This window comes from Protopterus annectens, chromosome 12.part0 (genome assembly GCF_019279795.1).
Source record: "Protopterus annectens isolate FY-2018-M chromosome 12.part0, PAN1.0, whole genome shotgun sequence".
In the NCBI taxonomy this organism is placed as follows: Eukaryota; Metazoa; Chordata; order Ceratodontiformes; family Protopteridae; genus Protopterus; species Protopterus annectens.
The window spans coordinates 451,511,181-451,531,516 of NC_056746.1; the positions used below are offsets into that span (position 1 = coordinate 451,511,181).

General features: G+C 37.9%; 1 protein-coding gene across 1 annotated transcript in view; it reads right to left on the reverse strand.

The window, feature by feature from the left end:
* Positions 1-20,336, reverse strand: part of MAD1L1 (mitotic arrest deficient 1 like 1) — a 4,750,917-nt gene that overhangs the window by 4,525,517 nt on the left and 205,064 nt on the right. Inside the window, exons 6-8 of the mRNA XM_044089554.1 lie at positions 16,665-16,746; positions 4,279-4,409; positions 1,380-1,494 (exon numbers count right to left, since the gene is read on the reverse strand). Of these exons, the coding sequence (XP_043945489.1) occupies positions 1,380-1,494; positions 4,279-4,409; positions 16,665-16,746 (328 nt within the window). The remainder of the gene's footprint in view (positions 1-1,379; positions 1,495-4,278; positions 4,410-16,664; positions 16,747-20,336) is intronic.

Consider the following 20,336-nt stretch of genomic DNA (forward strand, 5'->3'; position numbering starts at 1 on the left):
TTAATGTACTTATTATCCAGTAACTGAAATTTACCCAGAAAGACAAATTCATTGGCGGTCTTTTCCCAAGTTTGTTTTCACACTAGAAGAGCTGAAATTAAGCTGTTATTCAGTGTGCAGCCATCTTGGAAGTCCCCAGATTAATACCTCTTGGTCTTTTTCTTAACAAATTGTTTTACCTCAGGGCAGGCAGTTTCACCCAAGGTGCCCTGGGGCAAAAGCTTAAGAATCTGGTTCCTCCAAGGTAAATGGAGAGAGGACAGATGGCTGCGAAGCATCTTAGGAACAAAGGCCCGACAAATGGTAAATTGAGTACAATCCTGTGAAGCTACTAGGTAAAACGAGCACTTCTTGTGACGGTCATTATGTGGAATGTGCCACCCACCCTGATATTTCCTTTCTTGGCTGCCAATAACCCTAACTATACAAGTAAAGAAAAAGAAGGAACCTCAATAGGGTACTCATCTGTAAACTGCTCAGTAGAAACCAGCTCAGCGAAGGGTGTCCAGACTTGTGGCAAAGTTGTTCTAATTATTCAAAGTACATATATTGCCTTCATGCCCTACACTTGGGCAGGGAGAAAACATCTAACATACAATGCTGGAAGGATGTAAGGCTTTGTTATACTGGCCAGATGTTGGGCTATCCTTGGCAGGATATCCCAGATATGATAAATACTGAAACAGTGATATGGAAGGGCATCAAAGGTTACAAAGGATATTCTCACAGATGGATGGAAAATAGATTACCAGAAAAAAAATATAACAGCCTAAGTTTGCATTTAGCTGGCTGCTATAGTACAATTATAAAAATTTTACTGTAATGGTGGTGATGGTACAACTGAAACCACCACAAGTCTGTGTCAATCTCTCACTCCAACCCTATGCTGCTTGGCTCTTCCAGAAGCTACAGCACTATTCAAACTCTAGTAATTTTGATTAAAGTCAGAGCTTTAATCTATGTCACAAAATCAGGTATCAGTCTTTCATTTTCAATTGTATAGATACAAATACTATCTTAGAAATGTATTTCAGAGAAATTAGCTTAAGGTGAACTTCAGTCAAGTAATGGCTGAAATCATGGTTTATAACCACAGTTGCATCTCGCACAAAGGTGGTACAACAATAGACACTTTGGGAGTATTTAAGATGAATCACCAAGACTGGACTGCTTGCATGCATCTGCATAAGTTGTGATGCAAACAACTTATATAAAAATAATGCACCAAGACACCTAACTCTGAAACACATTTATGCTAAATCCACTAATATCCTAAGCTTGCAACGAACATCTCACCTACCACATGATCTATCCCCTGTGGTTCATCCAATACAGAAACTTGATTACAAATGCAGTGAATTATAAATGCTAATACAGACCCCTCTTTCTAGCTCCACAGCCACAAGCTCTTCTTTCATCTTCTCATTTCGCTCCAGCTTTCTCTGGAGGCTTTCAACTTGCTCTTGCAGCAAGTCACTGTTCTCTTTCATCTCCCTGAAGTGAACAGAAAATGGCAGTGTAAGCAAACCATCCAGTAACCTGGCAAAGTACAACCAACACTAAATGCAGTATCCAAAACAATATTTCACACAAGTGTCAAGTGTTAACAAAATGCCAGTATTACTGTATTTCTTGCTTCAATACATTCTAAACATTGAATAAACATTATAATGCATCTCAGAAAAGAAGCCCAATACAATATTCCCCTTCTCTACAGTATTTCTACTGCATCTTCAAAGGGTACGCTTTAACTGGAAAAAAGTATGTGAGTATACGTGTGTGTGATACAGAGATTTAAAAAAGTCTGGGTTCCAAACCAGGTGAATTAATACTGCATAACTGGGGTGCCATCTTTCAAAGTAAGATGGGTTCTCATCTGCCACAGATGGTGGCAGCTCATACGTAGATGTAAAACATCCCATAGCACTTATTGAAAAGAGTAACATGTTTTTCCCTAGTCAGTATAAATAACCATCCTGGGTCTCCTTGAAAACAGGCTATTCCAAGTGGTACTTAACTTCTGCAATTTTAACTTTAAACATTGATGTAATTAATGATCTCTGCACATTCTACAGTTGTGATACTTCTATTACTGTTAAAATCCAAAAATATTTTCACACTGCCTGTGCCTTCAATTGGTCAGTTTTGATCAGGGTAGTACCACAATAAACAAAGATAAATAAATAAGCAAACCTACTCACTAAGTAAAAATATATATATTTAAACACAAACATACTCACTAAATAAAAATAAATATATTTAAACACACGCTCAGGTGTGGAATAAAAATATAAACACTTGCATATATATAATGTTGTAATATTTACATAACTAGAATTTGATTACACAATCCCAAAAATATAAATCTATGGGATGATCATATAATCTTAAAAAAGAAAAGAAACAAATCAATCAAGATCTACTTCCCCAAAAATTATAATGGGGAAAACACAATAAAAAGTACCAAACAAAGTATAAAATGCCCAGCAAAAATAACACACACAACAGAACAAACATTCCACAACAATAACACAAGGTAATACAATATAAATTACATGATAAAAGGCCAATCTCTCATTTAAAATAATGAAATTAATCAGTAAACTAATCAAACACACAAAATTCAAAATATACCACACAAACCCTGCAACCCACACTTACGGCAAATTCAAAACACAAATATATAAACTTAAGAAATAACGCTTAAAAATCAGAGCATGGGAAAAAGAGGAAATAAACACATGAAAAAAAAATACACTAATATTACCAAACACAGCTAATAGTTCAACACAAAAAATACCAATACATATGAAAATGCCAACTTTTCAGAAAGCATACCTCAGAAAAATATTGTTCTATGCATTTATACTGAAACTAAAAGTGAAATATGACCTAAAAATAGCCTCTTATCTCTAAACCTCACCCCTTCCATTCAGAGAAAAAAATAAATTTTAATGTAACCATCCAAGTCAAAGTGAGCTTTATTGTCATTCAGACTGTACAACAGTGCAACTGAACGAAATTGCGTTACTTCGAACTCAACCTGCGTACAACATATACTGATATTAATACGACGCATATATGAAAGCTAATCCAACAAGAACAGCAGTAAGACATTTATGCAGTGCAGTAACAAGTACAATAGCATGCACCAAGACTTTGTCAGTACCAAAAATACTGCACAGATAATATATTACACGGATCAAAATCAGACAGATTTCAAATTGATCGGAATGCTAACTTGGCATATTGCACAAAATGTTAACTTGGCATCATCAATATTGCACATAAGGTATAAGATTATACTTTCATAGAGTTATTGCTATTATCTCCTTTGTTTTATTCACATTGAGAGACAGGGTGTTGTTACACCAGACAATCAGTTGGTTCACCTCCTCTCTGTAGGCTTTTTTGTCACCATTGCTGATGAGACCCACCACTGTAGTATCATCCACAAACTTAATAATGTGGTTTGTGCTGTACCTAGTGATGCAGTCATGTGTCAGCATTGAGAACCACAGGGGACTCCGAACACATCCTTGAGGTACTCCAGTGTTTAGTGTGATGCTCACTGAGGTGTTGTTGCCTACGCATACCTTTTGTGGTCTGTCAATAAGAAAGCCCAGAATCCAGTTGCATAAAGGAGTGCTAACACCCAGCTTTATCAGTTTCTCGACCAGATATTGGGGGATGACCATGTTGAAGGCTGAGCTGAAGTCAATAAATAACATACGGACATAGCAGTTTTTGTTCTCCAGGTGTGCCAAGGATAAGTGAAGTGCCAGTGAGATGGTATCTGCCGTAGAGCAATATATTAATTTATAAGCAAACTGGAGCGGGTCCAGTGTTACAGGAAGACTTGATGTTAAGTAGTCTTTTACCAGTCTCTCAAAGCACTTCATTACAGTGGAGGTGAGAACTACTGGGAAGTAGTCACTCAGGACTGAGGGTGGAGACTTCTTAGGCAGTGGTATAATGGTTGTATTATTGAAGCACTTGAGTACTGTGGCTTGATGCAGAGAGATGTTGACTATGTCGGTGACAACAGTAGTTAATTGATCAGCACAGTCCCTGAACACCCACCCCAGAATACTGATAGGACCAGCAGCCTTTCTTGGGTTTACTTGTAAACCATGCATCTTTACTCCAAAAATACAAGAGAAACAAACAGGAATGCAAAACAAAAAAATAAACATACAAACATACTTGTACAAGCAAAACTACATACACAAACTGAACACAAGTACAAAAAGTAAAAATAACAGGAACAGCAATCACCTATAGTATGCATTTTCCTCGCGGAGTTGTTTCAGTTCCTTTTCCATCCCAGGAAGCCGTGCAATATCAGCTCTCATATTCTTAGCAATGGTGCAGTCTGTCTCTTGAGAGGCCAGTTTCTTCTTCAAGTACTAGAAGACAAATGGCGCTAACATGATGCAAGATAGGCAGTACTTTCACATATTCATCAAGTTTCTCATCTCTGAGCCCATAGAAAAGGATGCAAATTAAGACTGTTCTTGCTTGCTCAAGTATTTTTCTAGCTATATTTAGGTATTGAACTTTTCTGATTGCATTTCACAGCTTAAAATATTTTCTGTTGGTCTGCAACTTAATTTAAATCTCTTTCACCTCATAACCCTTTAAAAATTACAATTTTCCCACATTAAGTTGGCAAACCTCTAGTCTAGATAGGCTGTACCAGTCAGACTCAGCAGAGATCATGGAAGCATATTAGTCAATGGCAGACTGTTCACATGATAGGAGCCCCCCAAAATAAATTTATGGGGGAAGTAGGTAGATACAATTCAGCATCAAGAAGTATAATGATCCCGGAACATGAACAGCATGTACATGAAGTTGGAGTACAAGACAGTACCACGTTACTGAACTTCTATGTCATTCTTAGGAGGAGTCTATACAAAGAAAACATGGGAAAAGACATATAGAAACTCTATTATAACATACAAAAAAGTTTTTAAATTTTACAATGGTATTTGCAGGCAGGTGGAACCACAGAGGATGTTCTGCACTGGCTGCAGCAACGAAGATCATATCAAATACTATTTTGCTCCATACATGAAAATATGTCTCAGGAAGCTCCTGGAAAATTTCTCACACACTCTCTAAAGTTGAAGTTCTGCTAAGAGAATTTAGTGTTTGAAGCACCCAGTAAATAAATGACATTTAGAAACAGACAATTTGGAAACAGCTGTAGCACAGGAAAATTGTTTCCCTGCACAATTAAAGAGGCACAACATTGCTGATATCCCAAAGTTTAGTCATTCTGTTTAAGAAAATTCAAGGGTTCCTAGATTTCAATTTAGAGGAAGCCATCTAAGGTGGCACAGTGCTGCACTGGTTAAAGTTGCTGCTTCATAGCATTTAGTTTTCTGGTCAGCTCCCAAGTGGGGCATCTTCTGTGCAGAGACTACATGTCTGCTATGCATCTGTGCAGACTTGGTTTAGATGCTCCAGTTTCCTCCTACATCCCAAAGACATGCAGGAAGGTGAATTAGTAATTCTCCAAATTACCCATAGTTGTGCAAGTTGTCCAATGGATCAGCATTCCATCCAGGAGTGAGCATTTAATTCATGCCCATACGGGTGCCAGGACAAGCTCCAGCTCTCCTGTGATCTTAAATATGATAAAGAGGGTATCAGAAAATGGATGAATGATTTAATAAATAAATATTTTAATAATCTGATTTACTGAAGGAGGAATGTACACTAGGGCATTCTTAAGAGAAGACTTGAAAAAATTTGCCATTGATCCTGTTACACAGAAGAAATTACATGCTGATGCCCTAGGCAAGGTTACCTGGAGGACAGCGAATTGGACTGCAGTCAGTCTCTACTCTGCAAGAACAAAAAACTTTGGTCAAATGAGCATTTTATTTCGTCTTTGCTGACCGACAAAGTCCAACTGGCAAAATACCATTTTTTAGTGGAGCCTCGGAGAAAAGCTCCACAGTTAAATCATGCATATAACATAAAAATAAAATAAAAAAACATTTTATACATATAAAGTAAATTTTACATTATCAGTATACATTATTGCATGAAAATAAAGGGAGTAAATGTACTGAAAACAGTAACAAAGTTACATATCCTGGATAAGCATCATTATATAATGAAATGCAAATAGAAACGGTGTAATCACCTGTTCAATATATGAAAGTTTCTTTTCTTTAATGAACATTAAGCAAACATTCTACGAAGGCAAGTACCAGAGAATGGAACAGGTTGGGTTTTACTTTTTTTTGTATTACTGCAACATTCATAATATTCTAGTAGTTTGTACATACAAGCACTTGAGAACTACAGCTGGTTCAAAAAGTGTGTAGTTAAAAGAATATTCTTCCACTTTGATGGTGGAGGTTAGGAGGTAGCAACGAAATGCATGTTCTGAAAACCTTTAGGTCAAAGGACGTGCTGAAGTGAAGACAGCAAAAATGACTGTGCAGTGGATTCAGAAAAGCAGAGAAACTTGATTATGGCTTCCTAAATGATGTGAAGGTAAAACTTTCACAGTTCTAGTAAGCACATTCAATCTACTTGTTAAATTACCGTGGAAAAAGGCACTTACAAGTGTGACTAGAACAGATTTCTTGGCTACAACTAACTGGTTTAGCCCGTTGAGCTCTAATGTGTGTAAATTCAATTTTCTTGGAAACCAAAAAAAGAGAGATGGTGGTTGCCTGGGTGACTTGCTTAACCAGTTGGGTTCAAGCTGTTCTCCTGGCTGAAACTATCTATAAAACATTTGTCTGGAATGTAAAATGGCACTGTTTGTTACTGAAAAAATCCACAGAAACTACTGTCTAACAAATTCTCTAATCCACCTTGCATGTACAATGCTATCAGTAGTCGATGGCATGCAGAAAATTTCCACCCCCACCTCCTCCCAACTCTACTACGAGAGATTGATAATTGATTTATCACATCTCAAGAGTGCACCTAAAAAGCAAAATTTGCCAGTTGCATAGACACAATGCATGGGGTAAACTCCCTTGTACCTTCCTATCCCACAAATTACAAATACCAATTCCATGGCTGCATAACATTTGTCAAAGGAAAAAAAAAATAAAAAAATGGACTATCACGGTCTCAAGCACACACTTGTTTTACTCTACCAGCAGCAAGCAAGTGCATTTTGAACTATTGTGCACTAAAAAAGTCACCTTTTCTCTAGGAGACTGGGATGGAAAACAACAGCAGTAAGATCTTCTACTTGGAAGAGAATCAAGTGAAATCATTTCCAAAAAAATCAAAATACACCAGTGCACATTCATTGCCGTGACCAGGATCCATAATATTAGCTAGAAGAATCACTTCCTTTGGCTCTATTAACTTAGGCCCACTGGGACAACACAGATTCTGACCAGGGCTCCCATAAGTATTTGTCCATCTCCCAAGCATAAAGTCTGAATATCAACAGGCCCTCAACTTTTAATGTTTCCACTGAAATTAAGTGTAGGCAGGCATAGAAAGCAAACATCAGAGTCTGCTGATTTCCCACTGGTGGAGGGGGTAGGCCATCTGTCTGGGAATGCGGCAAGGCACGACAAATTAGCAATCCAGGAAGATCGAGGGGCAGAGTTTGGCTTCATTGGCCTTCAGCCAGCTTTTGCACCTCAGAGGAGTATGTGGAATTTACAGGCATTATGCTATTCTTTAGTTGTCACTGGAGAACAACAAGCAGTGGATCGAATATAAGCATGTGTAACGGGGGTAAGTAGGCATCTTAGCATTTCATATGCAGCAGCACACAAGCACTCATTATACCACTGCACGCCTGCCCCTTTGAGGAATAAAATAGGGCACAAGAAAAAAATTATTTTTGCAAGAACCAGTGAAGCTGCACTGGGATACCTTGCTCTTCTCCCCTTCGCCAAAAAGATGATGATAACGGTCAACTACAGTGTCTAGCAGCCCTGGTCCAGGAAGAAAGGCACAGATAGTAGCAGTCAATTCTGCAGTGGGAAATTAAAAAACATTTCAGACTCTGTTAGCAGTTTCCACATCTGTTGCAACACACAATATTAGACGATGAGATAAGCATCTCCTTCCGTACAGGATGTCTTCCACAGATTCTATAAAGTACTTCACCACTTATGAAATGAATTTCCTTAACAGAGCTTTAGTGGCAAGTCACATCAATGGCAAAGGTAATGATCCTTGTGGCTTGCATAATGCTGAATTATTTTATCAAGTGGGGAAATATCTGAGCTGGTAAACACATCTGAGAAATGCGGTTATGTAGCTATGTCAGTGTAGTCAGCAGGATTCTTCTTATTCTCTTGCTTTAATTACTCTTGAAGGATCTTGAAATTTTACATGGGTTATTACGACAGGTCCATGGAAACGTGATGAATTCACTCATTTTGACATCCTGGAATGTTTCTACCAGTGACAGCATCACCCAAACAGGTGATTTAGACATTCCTAGCACTTCATTGTGCCAGTATGAGGGACCAAACCCCATACACAGATTTGACGACACAGAAAAATTCATTAAATCAATGGGCTCTTCTGGTACAGATGCAGAAAGTTTGACCCTTCCTCATATTCACTGAAAGAATTTGTTCAGAGGATGACCAAGTAATTTTGTTTTCTCCTCAGATTTTCATAATGAAGAGTCTGTCGTCACGGTAAGCTTACTGGTTTTCTTTTCTTAGAAATATTACTTTGTATTTCTTAACAAACCTGTGCTAATTTTACTTTTGAAGGAATCACAGTCCGGCCTTGTGATGGTAAGACAACAGTAATTAGCTGAACATAGGAGCTAAACTGCCTCAAATTAGCACTTCCAATCTTGTCCTAGGAATAGGAAGTGATTGTGGCACTGGAGGAACCAGTGCAGGCACTTGTGAATATGTAACCACTATCAGAACAAAGTCTGCAAACTGGCACTGAAGAACACAGTCACTGCTAATACTCAAGCCAGTGAATGAGTAAGCAGGAAATTGTAACTACAGTATACATAGTTAGAGAGTATTGGATACCTAAACAGTTACTGACACTGTAGTGTAATAAAGACCGTGGCCCAATAAGGAGCTTTATGATTAAAGTAATATGATGACTCTCCCTCCAATTTCTCCTGAGATGCAGCTAACAGACAGCAGTGGGGAAAGGCTACATATAATAAAAAGCAATCTCTAAATTTTCTAGCATAATCTAGATAGATAAAAAGCAGACATTGGGTAATACCAAAGTAGGGGATGCGCATCCCAGTGTATATCAGACTGATGCTTCAACTAGAGATGAGCAGGATGCAGTACGAGTAAACCATGATTCAAAAAAGACCCAAACTAACTGTCCATCTCTCTCTCTCTCTACTAAGACTAAGTCACAAACAATCAACATGAAAATAATGCATTCCAACAAGAATACAAACTATTAAACTCAGTAATAACTTTGCAATTGCCTGCTGTTTGAAAGATAAACCAATTGTTTCGGCAAAACCATCTGAAAAACACATTTTCTAAAACTATTCCCAAAACACAATTCCTTTATGACTTTGCACCCTAATATGAATGATGCCCTTGTCTATTTATGCCCGTTTCCTATAGTACAGCAATGAAAGGCAACACACCCCCATACAAAAAAACACACAGTATGAAGATATCAATGCAAGAGGCTTACTACAAGAATGCCTTCCAATCTGAAAGGCAGAGACAAATACACTGCATTTTACATATTCACACACCACTGTGAGCAGGGCTTTCATACCTCAGACAACCAAATACCTCACCCACAATAACAGAGGGGCCTACTCTTCGGTTGTGATAAGCCATTCAATGACTACATTCATGCAGCAACTGAGGTACTTCTTAAAGCAGATTCCCTGCAGACGTTGTAAGAGATTAACTTATAAAGAAAGAATGCACCTAATAGGGGACCTTCATCGGCAGGTGAACTTTCATCCTCTCTACTACTCACATTTCATCTTTTCTTTCTGATATACCCCTGTATTCTGTGAACACAACTGATGGAAGCACATGCAGTGACATCATCATTTCAATTCTATGAGCATACCTAGACTCTGAGCCTGCCAGCTCTCCCCAACCATTGTAACACACAGCACAAAAGAAGTCACAGAACAAACTTTCGAATCCCCACACTGCCAATTAATAACATGCAAGTAAAATCCAACCTGCCTTCAAAAGATAATATGGCTAGTAATCTACCTGGAAAGGTTTGCTCGGCAACTACTAATGAGACAGACAGCTATGCCATCTTCCTAAGCTCATATTCCCACTTCAGGTAAAATTACAAAAAAGAACACCAACACGAACCAAATGTCCAAACCAGAATGAACATGAAAAAAAAAAGAAAAAACAGCAGGACAACCATGGCAGATGACTCCACTTTAATAAAATAAAAATAATAAAAAATAATAAAAAAATAAACACAGGACAAGCACTTTCATGTTATTACTATGCTGCTTCAGATCCTAATACACCAATTAAAATACCTACCATTATATACCATTCAGTAATCTATTAACAAGAATGGTGCAATGGTCTACTATCGAATGATAGTATGCATCCTATACATGTTTTCCCCAATATACTAAAAAGTCAATTTATGAGGATTAACATGATCTGTAGTACAGGGTAGCAACTATCCAAGGAAACTGATACTCTAGGGCAACTTTTCATAGATGGACAATAAAGTAAAGTAAACATCTAGTAGATACAAGTAAAGAAGTAGCCAGTAGTAGTTTAAATATGAACAATATGAATATGGATGTTACTGTGAATACTGGCCATAGAAAGGGACAGAAAATGGAAAGGGTACCTTTCGTCACAAAATTTTCCAACAATAACAGATTGGTAAAAGATATCATAAGTAAACATTGGAGCATACTAAGCATGGATAGACCTGCAGCTAAGTTGGTAGGTGACACGCCATGTTTGATTCTTAAGAACAGTAGCAACCTTAAACTACTATTGTGCAATGAGAAACATAGATACCCATTGGAAGGAACAAGGAATGGCACTTATTCTTGTAGGAAGTGCAAGATGTGTAGGGTTTTAACCAAGCAACAAGAATTTACACAGCCTCATATACCATTCACATTTAAATCGAGGTTTTATGCAGACTGTAATACTGCAAATATAACTTATTTAGCTACTGGCGATGCATGCCATTGTTTTTACAGAGGAAAGACTACCCAGCGTTTAAAGGAAAGAATTAGCAAGCACTATGAAATAAGAAATAAAAACATGAAGACTGCATTAGCGAATCATGTTATGGAGTCACCAGGACAAACTTTTAGTTTTAGAGTGTTACAAAAAGTTTATAAGAACATAAGGGGAGGTGATGCCAACAATTTCTTAGAACGGATTGAACTGAGATGGATTCTAACAGTACAGGCACATATACATCCAGGTTTAAATAGTAGTGTCAGCATTAAACCAGTTTTAAATACTTGGGGACTTAAGAGCATCAAAAAGCACTAATACATCTGTATAAATTGGATAACTGAATGATTATTTCTTGTTAACAGATTAATGAATGGTATATAATGGTAGGAGTTTTAATCAGTGCATTAGGATCTGAAGAAGCATAGTAATACGTGAAAGGGTTCCCTATTAGAAGACCAAAGATGCTTTTGAATGCATCTTGGTTGAACTCAAAAGCTTGAAACTGCAAAATATCGAACCAGCTTTTAAGCAAATTCTTTCCCTGGGAAAGAATTCACTTGGCCACTTCGTTACTTTGCCATTTTCGGCACTGTAGTGTGGTCTCGGAGTTAGTATATTTAAGTAGGGGGGTGTGGGAGGCACAGTCCCCCACTTAATGTAATGTTTGAAGTGTTTTATTTATTTATTTTTTGTTGGAACAGCGATTTTTTTCCCTAGGAAAAACATCGCTGTCCTGACAGTTCGAAATTGTAAGCTTTCGCTTACATAGGGTCGATTAATCACCGTTCGCTTTTTTAAGCATTCAGTGATCTAATATAGACCCCGTGAAAGCGCTTGTCCTGTGTTCAGTTTTTTTATTTTATTTTTTTTTTATTTTAATTTATTGGAGATACTCAAGGATGGCAAAGAGTCTCTCTGTCCCCCTCTTCCACTTCCCCTCAACAAAGAAAACATGGGAATAAAACAACTGGCAATCCTAAGAGGCACCTGATCCTTGTGAAAGATTAGGAATGGTCATCTCATGATGGCCTGCAGCTCCAAAACTGAAAGCAATATTACAGTCATCAGGAAAACCCTTTTCCATGACACAAACTTCAAATACCACCAAACTAAAATGATTGAAATGGAGACAGACAAGAGTTCAGTTAGAAGGTTCAAATTCTACTGAAGGTGGGAAGAGATACAGAATTATGCTAGCTACCACAGCAGTCAGTTCTGGGCCACAGTTCTGCCATCCACCAGGTCAAGACTGAAACCACTATCACCTTTATCAAGATGATGGAATAACGGAGGCTCAGAACACATATGTACCAGAGATATGTCAGGATGATCAAAGGGGGGTGATAGTAGGTACTGTTCTCTACAAATGGAGACCTCCTTTCACTTGTCAGGGTATGCCTGGCAGGTGGAAAGGCTTTCTGGCAAATTCTATCATTTTTGAGACCTCAGCTGAAAGACCATTTGAGATCATGAGTTTAATGCAGGAGCTAGGTCAGAGTGGAGACAACTGCCACCTTCTCAGCCAGAAAAACAAACCGTTTCTTGTATTGCCACAGAAGGACCAGGGTACCTGAAACTACACTCTTATCAGTTACCATGTGGTGAAGAACACTGGCATTGATCTTTTTTTCCCTGAACTTTGTGATGAGGTGCGAGATCAGCTGTGTAAGTAAGCTTACCGTAACAGTAGATATTGAATGATTACTACTGCAGTAGTCTTAGCTATACGGGTTAGATCATGCGAAGGATAGAACAGCTGACCAGTTTCCAAAGCTTAAGGGCACCTTCCAAGTGCTAAATTGTTAGTAAACTTGTGCAGAGCTAAATGAAAAAACAATGGTTTGAGCACCAAGCCCTTTCAGAGCTTACATGCCAACTGAGTGAGGGAAGCTATTTCCCTAAAAATATCAATGCTATGAAAATAAATAAAAGGTCCCCACCCTGGCAACAACAATATACCAAATCAGGGGATGCAAGGTGAGAGAGGCTACTGTAGTGGTGATAATTTGAACATTTACAGTTATGGCAAGTTTACCTACAAAATTGTACTGTGTTCATTGTACTGATCACTGCTGCAATAGCCTTAGCTCTATGGGTAGACTGTCATAGCTTAAATGAGAATGATCCTAGGAAAGCCTTCCTTAGACCTGGAGAGAGAATCCAGTTTGTAGTATTTTTTTAAGTGTATGTACAGAGGAACAAGTAGCTGTAGATGCCAAAACATTACTCATTTTCACAACAAGGAAGCATAACCTTCGGCATATAAGCTTGACAGTTAAAATATCTGAAAACAAGTGATGGAGAAGAACACAGCTTTTCCCAGATCTATCAAAACCTTTCCATCCCTGACAGATGAAAAGTAATTAGTATTAACCAAATGTTTAGCAGCAGCTAGATTCACTAAATCAATAGCTGCTAGGTCTGATCTAGGATGAATGTATAAAAACCTTAAGAATAGTGTTCAAGAATGCCACTGTTGTGGACATTTGTGCCATGGCCACTTGATCACCTAAGCAAACTTTACCAAGCATTTTTCTCTTCATCCTCATTTGGGGAGTCAATCAGAGGGGACTCTGTCAAAGAAAGTTCTGGTCTTGTGTGATCCTATGGCTCCTTTCATCCTGATAGTACCACTTGAGATTTAGCTGAACACAGAACTCAAAGACGGTTCTTCATTTAAACTTCAATTATTCTTAATTCACAGTTAATTTGTTCGTTAACTGGATAAGTCAAACTGGTCCTCAGATCCTATTAAGCCATGACTTGGGCCATAAGGGAATTAGGGGTAAATACAGAACATTTGGAAAGTTCAAAATACTCACGTAGAATGTTTTTTGCACATCGAGGATCAATATTTTAAATACAAAAGTATCTAAAGAGCTGGGGGCAGAAGTGCTTTAATGCCTATATAACAACTAGCTCCTTACTTTACAGCACACATAAGGTGATGTGGACATCCCCAAATGTAAGAATTTGCTAGAAAAATGACAGATTCCAATTACCAAAAAATACCTAACCCAGAATCAATGAAAAGTCCTTAACATTTGATTCCTTCTGGGAAAAAAAAAAAAAAAAGTCAGCACAGCACTTTCTTTTGTCTCAGTCTATCGATGTTTTTTTCAAATATTGCCAGAGTAGATGGGATCCATCCTGCAAACCCCCGTCCTGTCACGAAGTTTGTATACACTCAGTTGCTGCCTTTTCCAGCTCCCCTATCTAAAGCCACAGTTGGCAGGGTTGTGCATTCCTAAGTCAGGCCAAGCTTTAGCTCATTTCTAGCTTTCAAGTAACCTACTTTTCCAATGTGCTGCTCTTGTCTTCAATGTCTAGTAAATAGCATGGTTCTTCCTATCTCAACATTACACTCTCCTGCTTCTTTCCCCAGACTGCAAGCTCTGAAAAGTCAAGCTGGGTTTGCCTTTTGGGTCTCCAGTGAGGTTCAATCATTTCCCGAGAGCATTACAAGTTCTGAAACTATACCAAAGGGTATTATTTCTGAGCACATAATTAGCCAGTTACTCATTTATTAGATTGCAACTTCTGAAATTTTTTGTGCCATGCAGCATCTCTGGTTTTATGTAAACCAGAGACTGCAATACCAAAATAGGCTGCCAGTGTTCTTCCTTCACATCTACAAAGCTGTATGATTTACTGTATCGTTGGATATTTTATAACTTCTCTACACTGTACATACCTGTTGTGCTTTTTGCATCTAATTATTTTTTTTCAAAACTATTTTATTGATTTCCAAGACTTAAAACAAATGAAATAATTTAGAGTGACCACATGCAGAACAGCAAAAGCACTTAACACACAGAATTATTTAAAATAAAACTGCAATAATTTGCAGGAATGCATAGTAGTACATAGAAAGATTATATAGAGTGATCAGTCCAAATTACTGGCTGCTTTTTCACAAAGCTCGTTAGTGAGGTAATGCAGCTATAGACTCAAAATAGTTAATGAAATTATAACAAATTCAATATGGGAGCCATGCCTCAGCAATTTAAAAAAATATGAAAATTATAATTTAAAATAACAATTCTGAAGAACCTTGTCACTCAGAAAAATGTTATTTATATTGATGTCAAACTTGACATGCTCCCAAATACTTAATGCTGTAGGAAAGGTTTGCAATTGCTACCGACTTCAAATTCGTCCACTTACTGAATTTTACCAAAACATTTATCAGGCAAATAAATTCTCATTATCAGAATTGAATTTTACATTCCTTAGTACTGCCTGCTGCCATGTCAAGTCATACTGAATAATACTAAACTGGTTCATTTTAACATTTATAAATTACAAATTCTGTTAACATATGGGTAAAACCAAAAAATGCAAAAAATATTTGTGTCTTATCTCCACAAAAACTAGGATTAGAAAAAACTCCAAAGAAATGTACTGTTTTCCTGGAGGGTACACAACATAATGTTACGGACTCGCCCATATGAGTTTGATTTTCCAAACACTCCCCAATCTGATATAAACCCTGTAGGACACATGCATAGATTTACAGAACATAAAATTTCATTGAATTCATTGTGCATTTTCTTAAACAAGGACTTTTACATAAAATCTACATGCCAGAAATACATTCACTTTGATTATGGATGCTTTTGCAACTGAACAGAACATTTATACCAATCTTACCAGATCTTTTCTTATTGTTTTCCAATATTTTAAAACATAGCAAAGATAATTCTCTAGTAAATTTTGTACTTCAGTGTGTGTATACATCTAGACAGAAGTCATATAGACAGGTGTCATATCGGAGAATTCACATCAAAGGTACAGCTTTGGTCATGTCTATAAAATATTGCCCAGAATCAATGTACATAACATGGTCAGCAACCAAAAAATGTACACCTGTAATGCTTGTGCTTGGCATTTACAGACTTTAAATACACTCACTATTTCAAATATAGAACATACTTTTCTTTTTTTACTTTAAATTTTAACTTAACATACTTTTATTGCTTATATACTATACACAGGTGTGTGTCTACACTTACTTTAAAACATTAAGACAGCATTTTCAATGGTACTCGGACAGATTTGCAAAAACAAAGTTTAGTTTAAGTAACATCCTTCCCAACTTGTATACTATGATGATTACTTCAGCCTGTTGACTCACCAGTGAAAACAGGCCACTGAAAATCACAGGGTCTAACGAGGTTGCAAGACAAGGAACAGCAAATGCTTAGTACCATCACAGCAGTATGCAGTAAACTGCATTAATGTTACACTCACTGCACTCAAGCACATTCAGCTCAGGAAATGGGAGCAAAGGCATGGCTTGAGAAAAAAAACTTGAGTCTTGCTGCACTATGACAGCTTCTGGTATCACTCCTCCTTTAATGCAAGACAATAAACAAGGGGCAACCTAACAATATCAAGGGTTCTGGGCTCTACTCATGAAATAAGAGCGTCATAGACAAAGATAACACAGCACTTTGATAAGCACAGTCTCTGACCAAAAACAGCAATTTCCCCTCATCCCATTCTTACCTTGATCATCTGTTCATTTTCTGCATGGACTGCTTGTTCGGCTTGAAGTTTCTGGATCATTTCTGTTGCTTCCTGCCACTTTCTGAAGACATACACATACACAAAAAAATAGATAAATAAAAATAAAAAATGAGGACATGCAAAACATTCACCTTAAAAACAGAACTCCAAAACGGCACTTTTGCAGTTATTTAACAGTGGGGATCAATATCCTCAAATATCTGGAGTACCTGAGAAACACCCCTCCCCCTCCACCAAAGAAGTTCAGTAACATGGCAGATTTAATAATTTACTAAGGGGAGTTGTACCTGGCATCCCCATTCAAGGAATCATGAAGGGGGCAGTAGAGCATGGAAGTTCTCAGGCCAGGTGCAACTATGTACAGAACCTCTAGTCTGTGGCTGTTCCAGTTCTGCTTTTCCTTTTCCAACTTTCAGTGGCAAATGGTGTGTTTTTTTTTGGGGGGGGGGGGTTAGATCATACAATAAGTATCAACTAGAAAAGAACAATTCTTAGGGGTGGGTGTGTAGACAGTAAGCAGAGACAGGAGAAACATGTCAATGCCAAAAGAAAACAGCAGCTCAGTATTAAGTGAGCAGAGTATGCAATGGAAATCAATTACACACAGAGTGGTATTGCACTTGAAGAGCTTGCAGTCAGCCAGCAAGGTAAGCAAAATGCAAATACAGTAAGCCTTGTATGACAAAGTTTACAACAAACAGTAACACAGAATATAAGGAAAGGTGCAGCAGCAGCAGTACAACACATAAGGCATTAAAAATGTCAATATGTACGTAGTGTAGTTACCTGTTCAAGACGCAAAAATGACATTTTTTGTTAAGAACACGTATGAAGAAACTGGTGAATTATGCCCAGATACTACTCCAACAGCTTCATATCCATTTTGAACATCCTAACAAGTATTACTTTTCTAAAATAAACACAAACAGTGCAACGTTTCTACTTCCCAGAAATTGGGCACCACGAAAAAGGGTGGGAGTAGTAAGCACTTTATATACTGTGTTACTTTACACTGTTCATGTTGAGGTTTTCCTATAAATCAATGGAAATATGTAGTAGAGTAGGACTGCTTGCAGACTAGTTTTAAGAGTCTGTCATTCCCAGTAACAGATGTAGGAATCCAGTGCCCAACAGAGCTCCCTTCTCAGTTATAATACAATACTAAACACAGCTTGAAGTATTAACTCCTTCAGACCCCATATCATTTGTAAATATTCAAGCCACCAGGATAAAATGGTCCCAAATAGCAAGCATCTATACATTCGTGGTCCTGACCAGTAATCTAGCTGCAGACTAGCCCATACAAACTTGCAAACATAAGAAATGAATATTTTGAACAGCTTTGTGCAGCTTATGTAAAAAAGAAAGAAATATATATGTTTTAATAAAACAAACTGCACTTTGACCATGTGAGGTATCACCAGCTATAACAGGAGAAGTAGGACAGTGGCTGTGTAACGTATGCCAGCACAGCTAACTGGAATTTTGTAAAGAATTATATGTCAGTTGTATATCAAACTGATTTGCACAGATGCTTGTGTTGAAAATGTATTTGTAATGTTGCTTGTGTTAAAAAATGCATCAACACTGTTTCCTGCTGGACAGAAAAGAAATATATATTTATATCAGACTGTACTGTGGTAACCAAGGAAATGTATAAATGTTAACAGATAATACTGGAAGAGAAGAGGTTGAACTCAGTCTAGCTAACTTTGAAAAATAGTAAGAAATTACATTACTTAACTTAGGCCATAAAAAGATTGCATCCTACAGTTCTGACTGCAACCAGAGACGAAATGTCTGTGCCATAGAATGTTTTTTTAGCTCCTGTAGAAAGAGTGGACGTGTTTTACTGTTTTATGACTTCCTGAAGCTGCATTAGATCTTAGCAAAGCTGTATGTGTGTGCACTATAACATACATGTGTGCAAGATCCTGGGTCAGTTGCAAGGAAAACAGGTAGCATGGGAACCATAAGTCAGATGACCAGATGTATGTGATCTAATTTTGTAATCCATCACTGAAATATTTTTCAATACTAGATGAGACTGAGGTCTCACATCACTCTGTTTTTGAAACCTGACACAGAAGGACCCCTCACCTATTTCATCGTACCTTGCTCCAGTAAATGACCAAGGAATAGTAATTCTTTAGATCAGTCAGAAAAATATAGTGAGATTAGTTAAGTACTGTTTTTCTACATCTGTGTGAATCTATTCAACTATGTTATTTTAATATTTCATGTGACAAACTCTGGTGTTTATTGCAAATAGATATTTAGTATTTTCACATTTTTTGTTTATTATTATTATTATTATTATTATTATTATTATTATTAAATCTATTTAAACTTTGTTGTGGCTGGTTCTTTAGAGAATATTTTAACCTTTGAGAGTACTTATATTTATTTGCTACTCAGTGGCCACTCCTGAAAATCTTAATGCACTGGCCAAACACTACCATTTGTATCCATATGAATTTCACTTAGTATAATTGGATACCTTTGTAAGAGCCTTAGAGTAGCTGGCTTTGCAGTGTCGTTTGGCAGTAACGACTTTATAGTATGGGCAGAAGGGGGCACAGCTAGTAAATCTGTGCCAGCCTTTCCAACGTGTGTGTGTGTGCGTGTGTAAATTAAATCTCAGAATGTATGTGTAAGCTGTTTGGAGCAGGGACATTAAGCATTGGTTTCACAGAGAGGGTGCTGGAGGACTTGGCTTGGACACTCGGCTGAGGACTCCACTCTACAGCTGTGCCAGTGCGGAGTCTTACTGGGGATCTGGAGGGAGAAGAGAGATAAATCCAGACCCCGGACTGAGTGTGTTTGCTGTACATTCACTGTGTGCTCTTAAGGGAAATTGTGCTTGATGCGGAGAGCTGCATCTGGAAATACTGTGTGTATCTATTTTTGTTCCAAGTGATTGTCCCTTTCCATTCTCAGTGGTGAGGATTCAGGCTCCTTGATTACTGGGCCACATATTACATACCCCCCCCCCGAAGACTCAAGAAAGTTTCTCAGGTGAGCTTCGAGAAACACTGCTCGAGAGGAATGAGCCTGTCTTGAGAGCCCATCTGCACTGGCATTGCTGACCCCACTACGGTGATGCAATGTTAAACAAAATGCCTACAACCATACACTCCACTTTAATAACTTGGCATTTTGCTGGCTGGCTAAATGTAGCCATAGGTCCCCTTCACACTCCTCCTGTGTCCTACTGCAAATACTTAGCACAAGGGCCTCCCTATCAAGGTAAGGTTTCATCATGTTAATATGGTATATGTTCCACTGCCTCCTGCCTAGCAGTTCTGTCATGTATTTAACATCACTGACCTTCCTTACCACTTTGAAAGGTCCCTCCCAAGCAGTCTGAAGCTTATTGTGTCTGACAGGAATGAGAACTATAACCGCTGTCCCATAGCATACTCTCAGGCTCGAGCATTCCTGTCATACCAGATCTTTTTCTGCTGTTGGGCTCCTGCCAGGTTCCCTTGGGCCAAGCCCATGAGCTCTTTAAGCCTTGTCCTGAGGTTTAGGACATATGCCACAAAAGACTCCTTGTGGAATTCACACTCACCCTCCCACTCATCATGAATCATATCTAAAGGCCCCCTCACCCTATGCCCATACAGCAATTCAAAGGATGAAAAAACT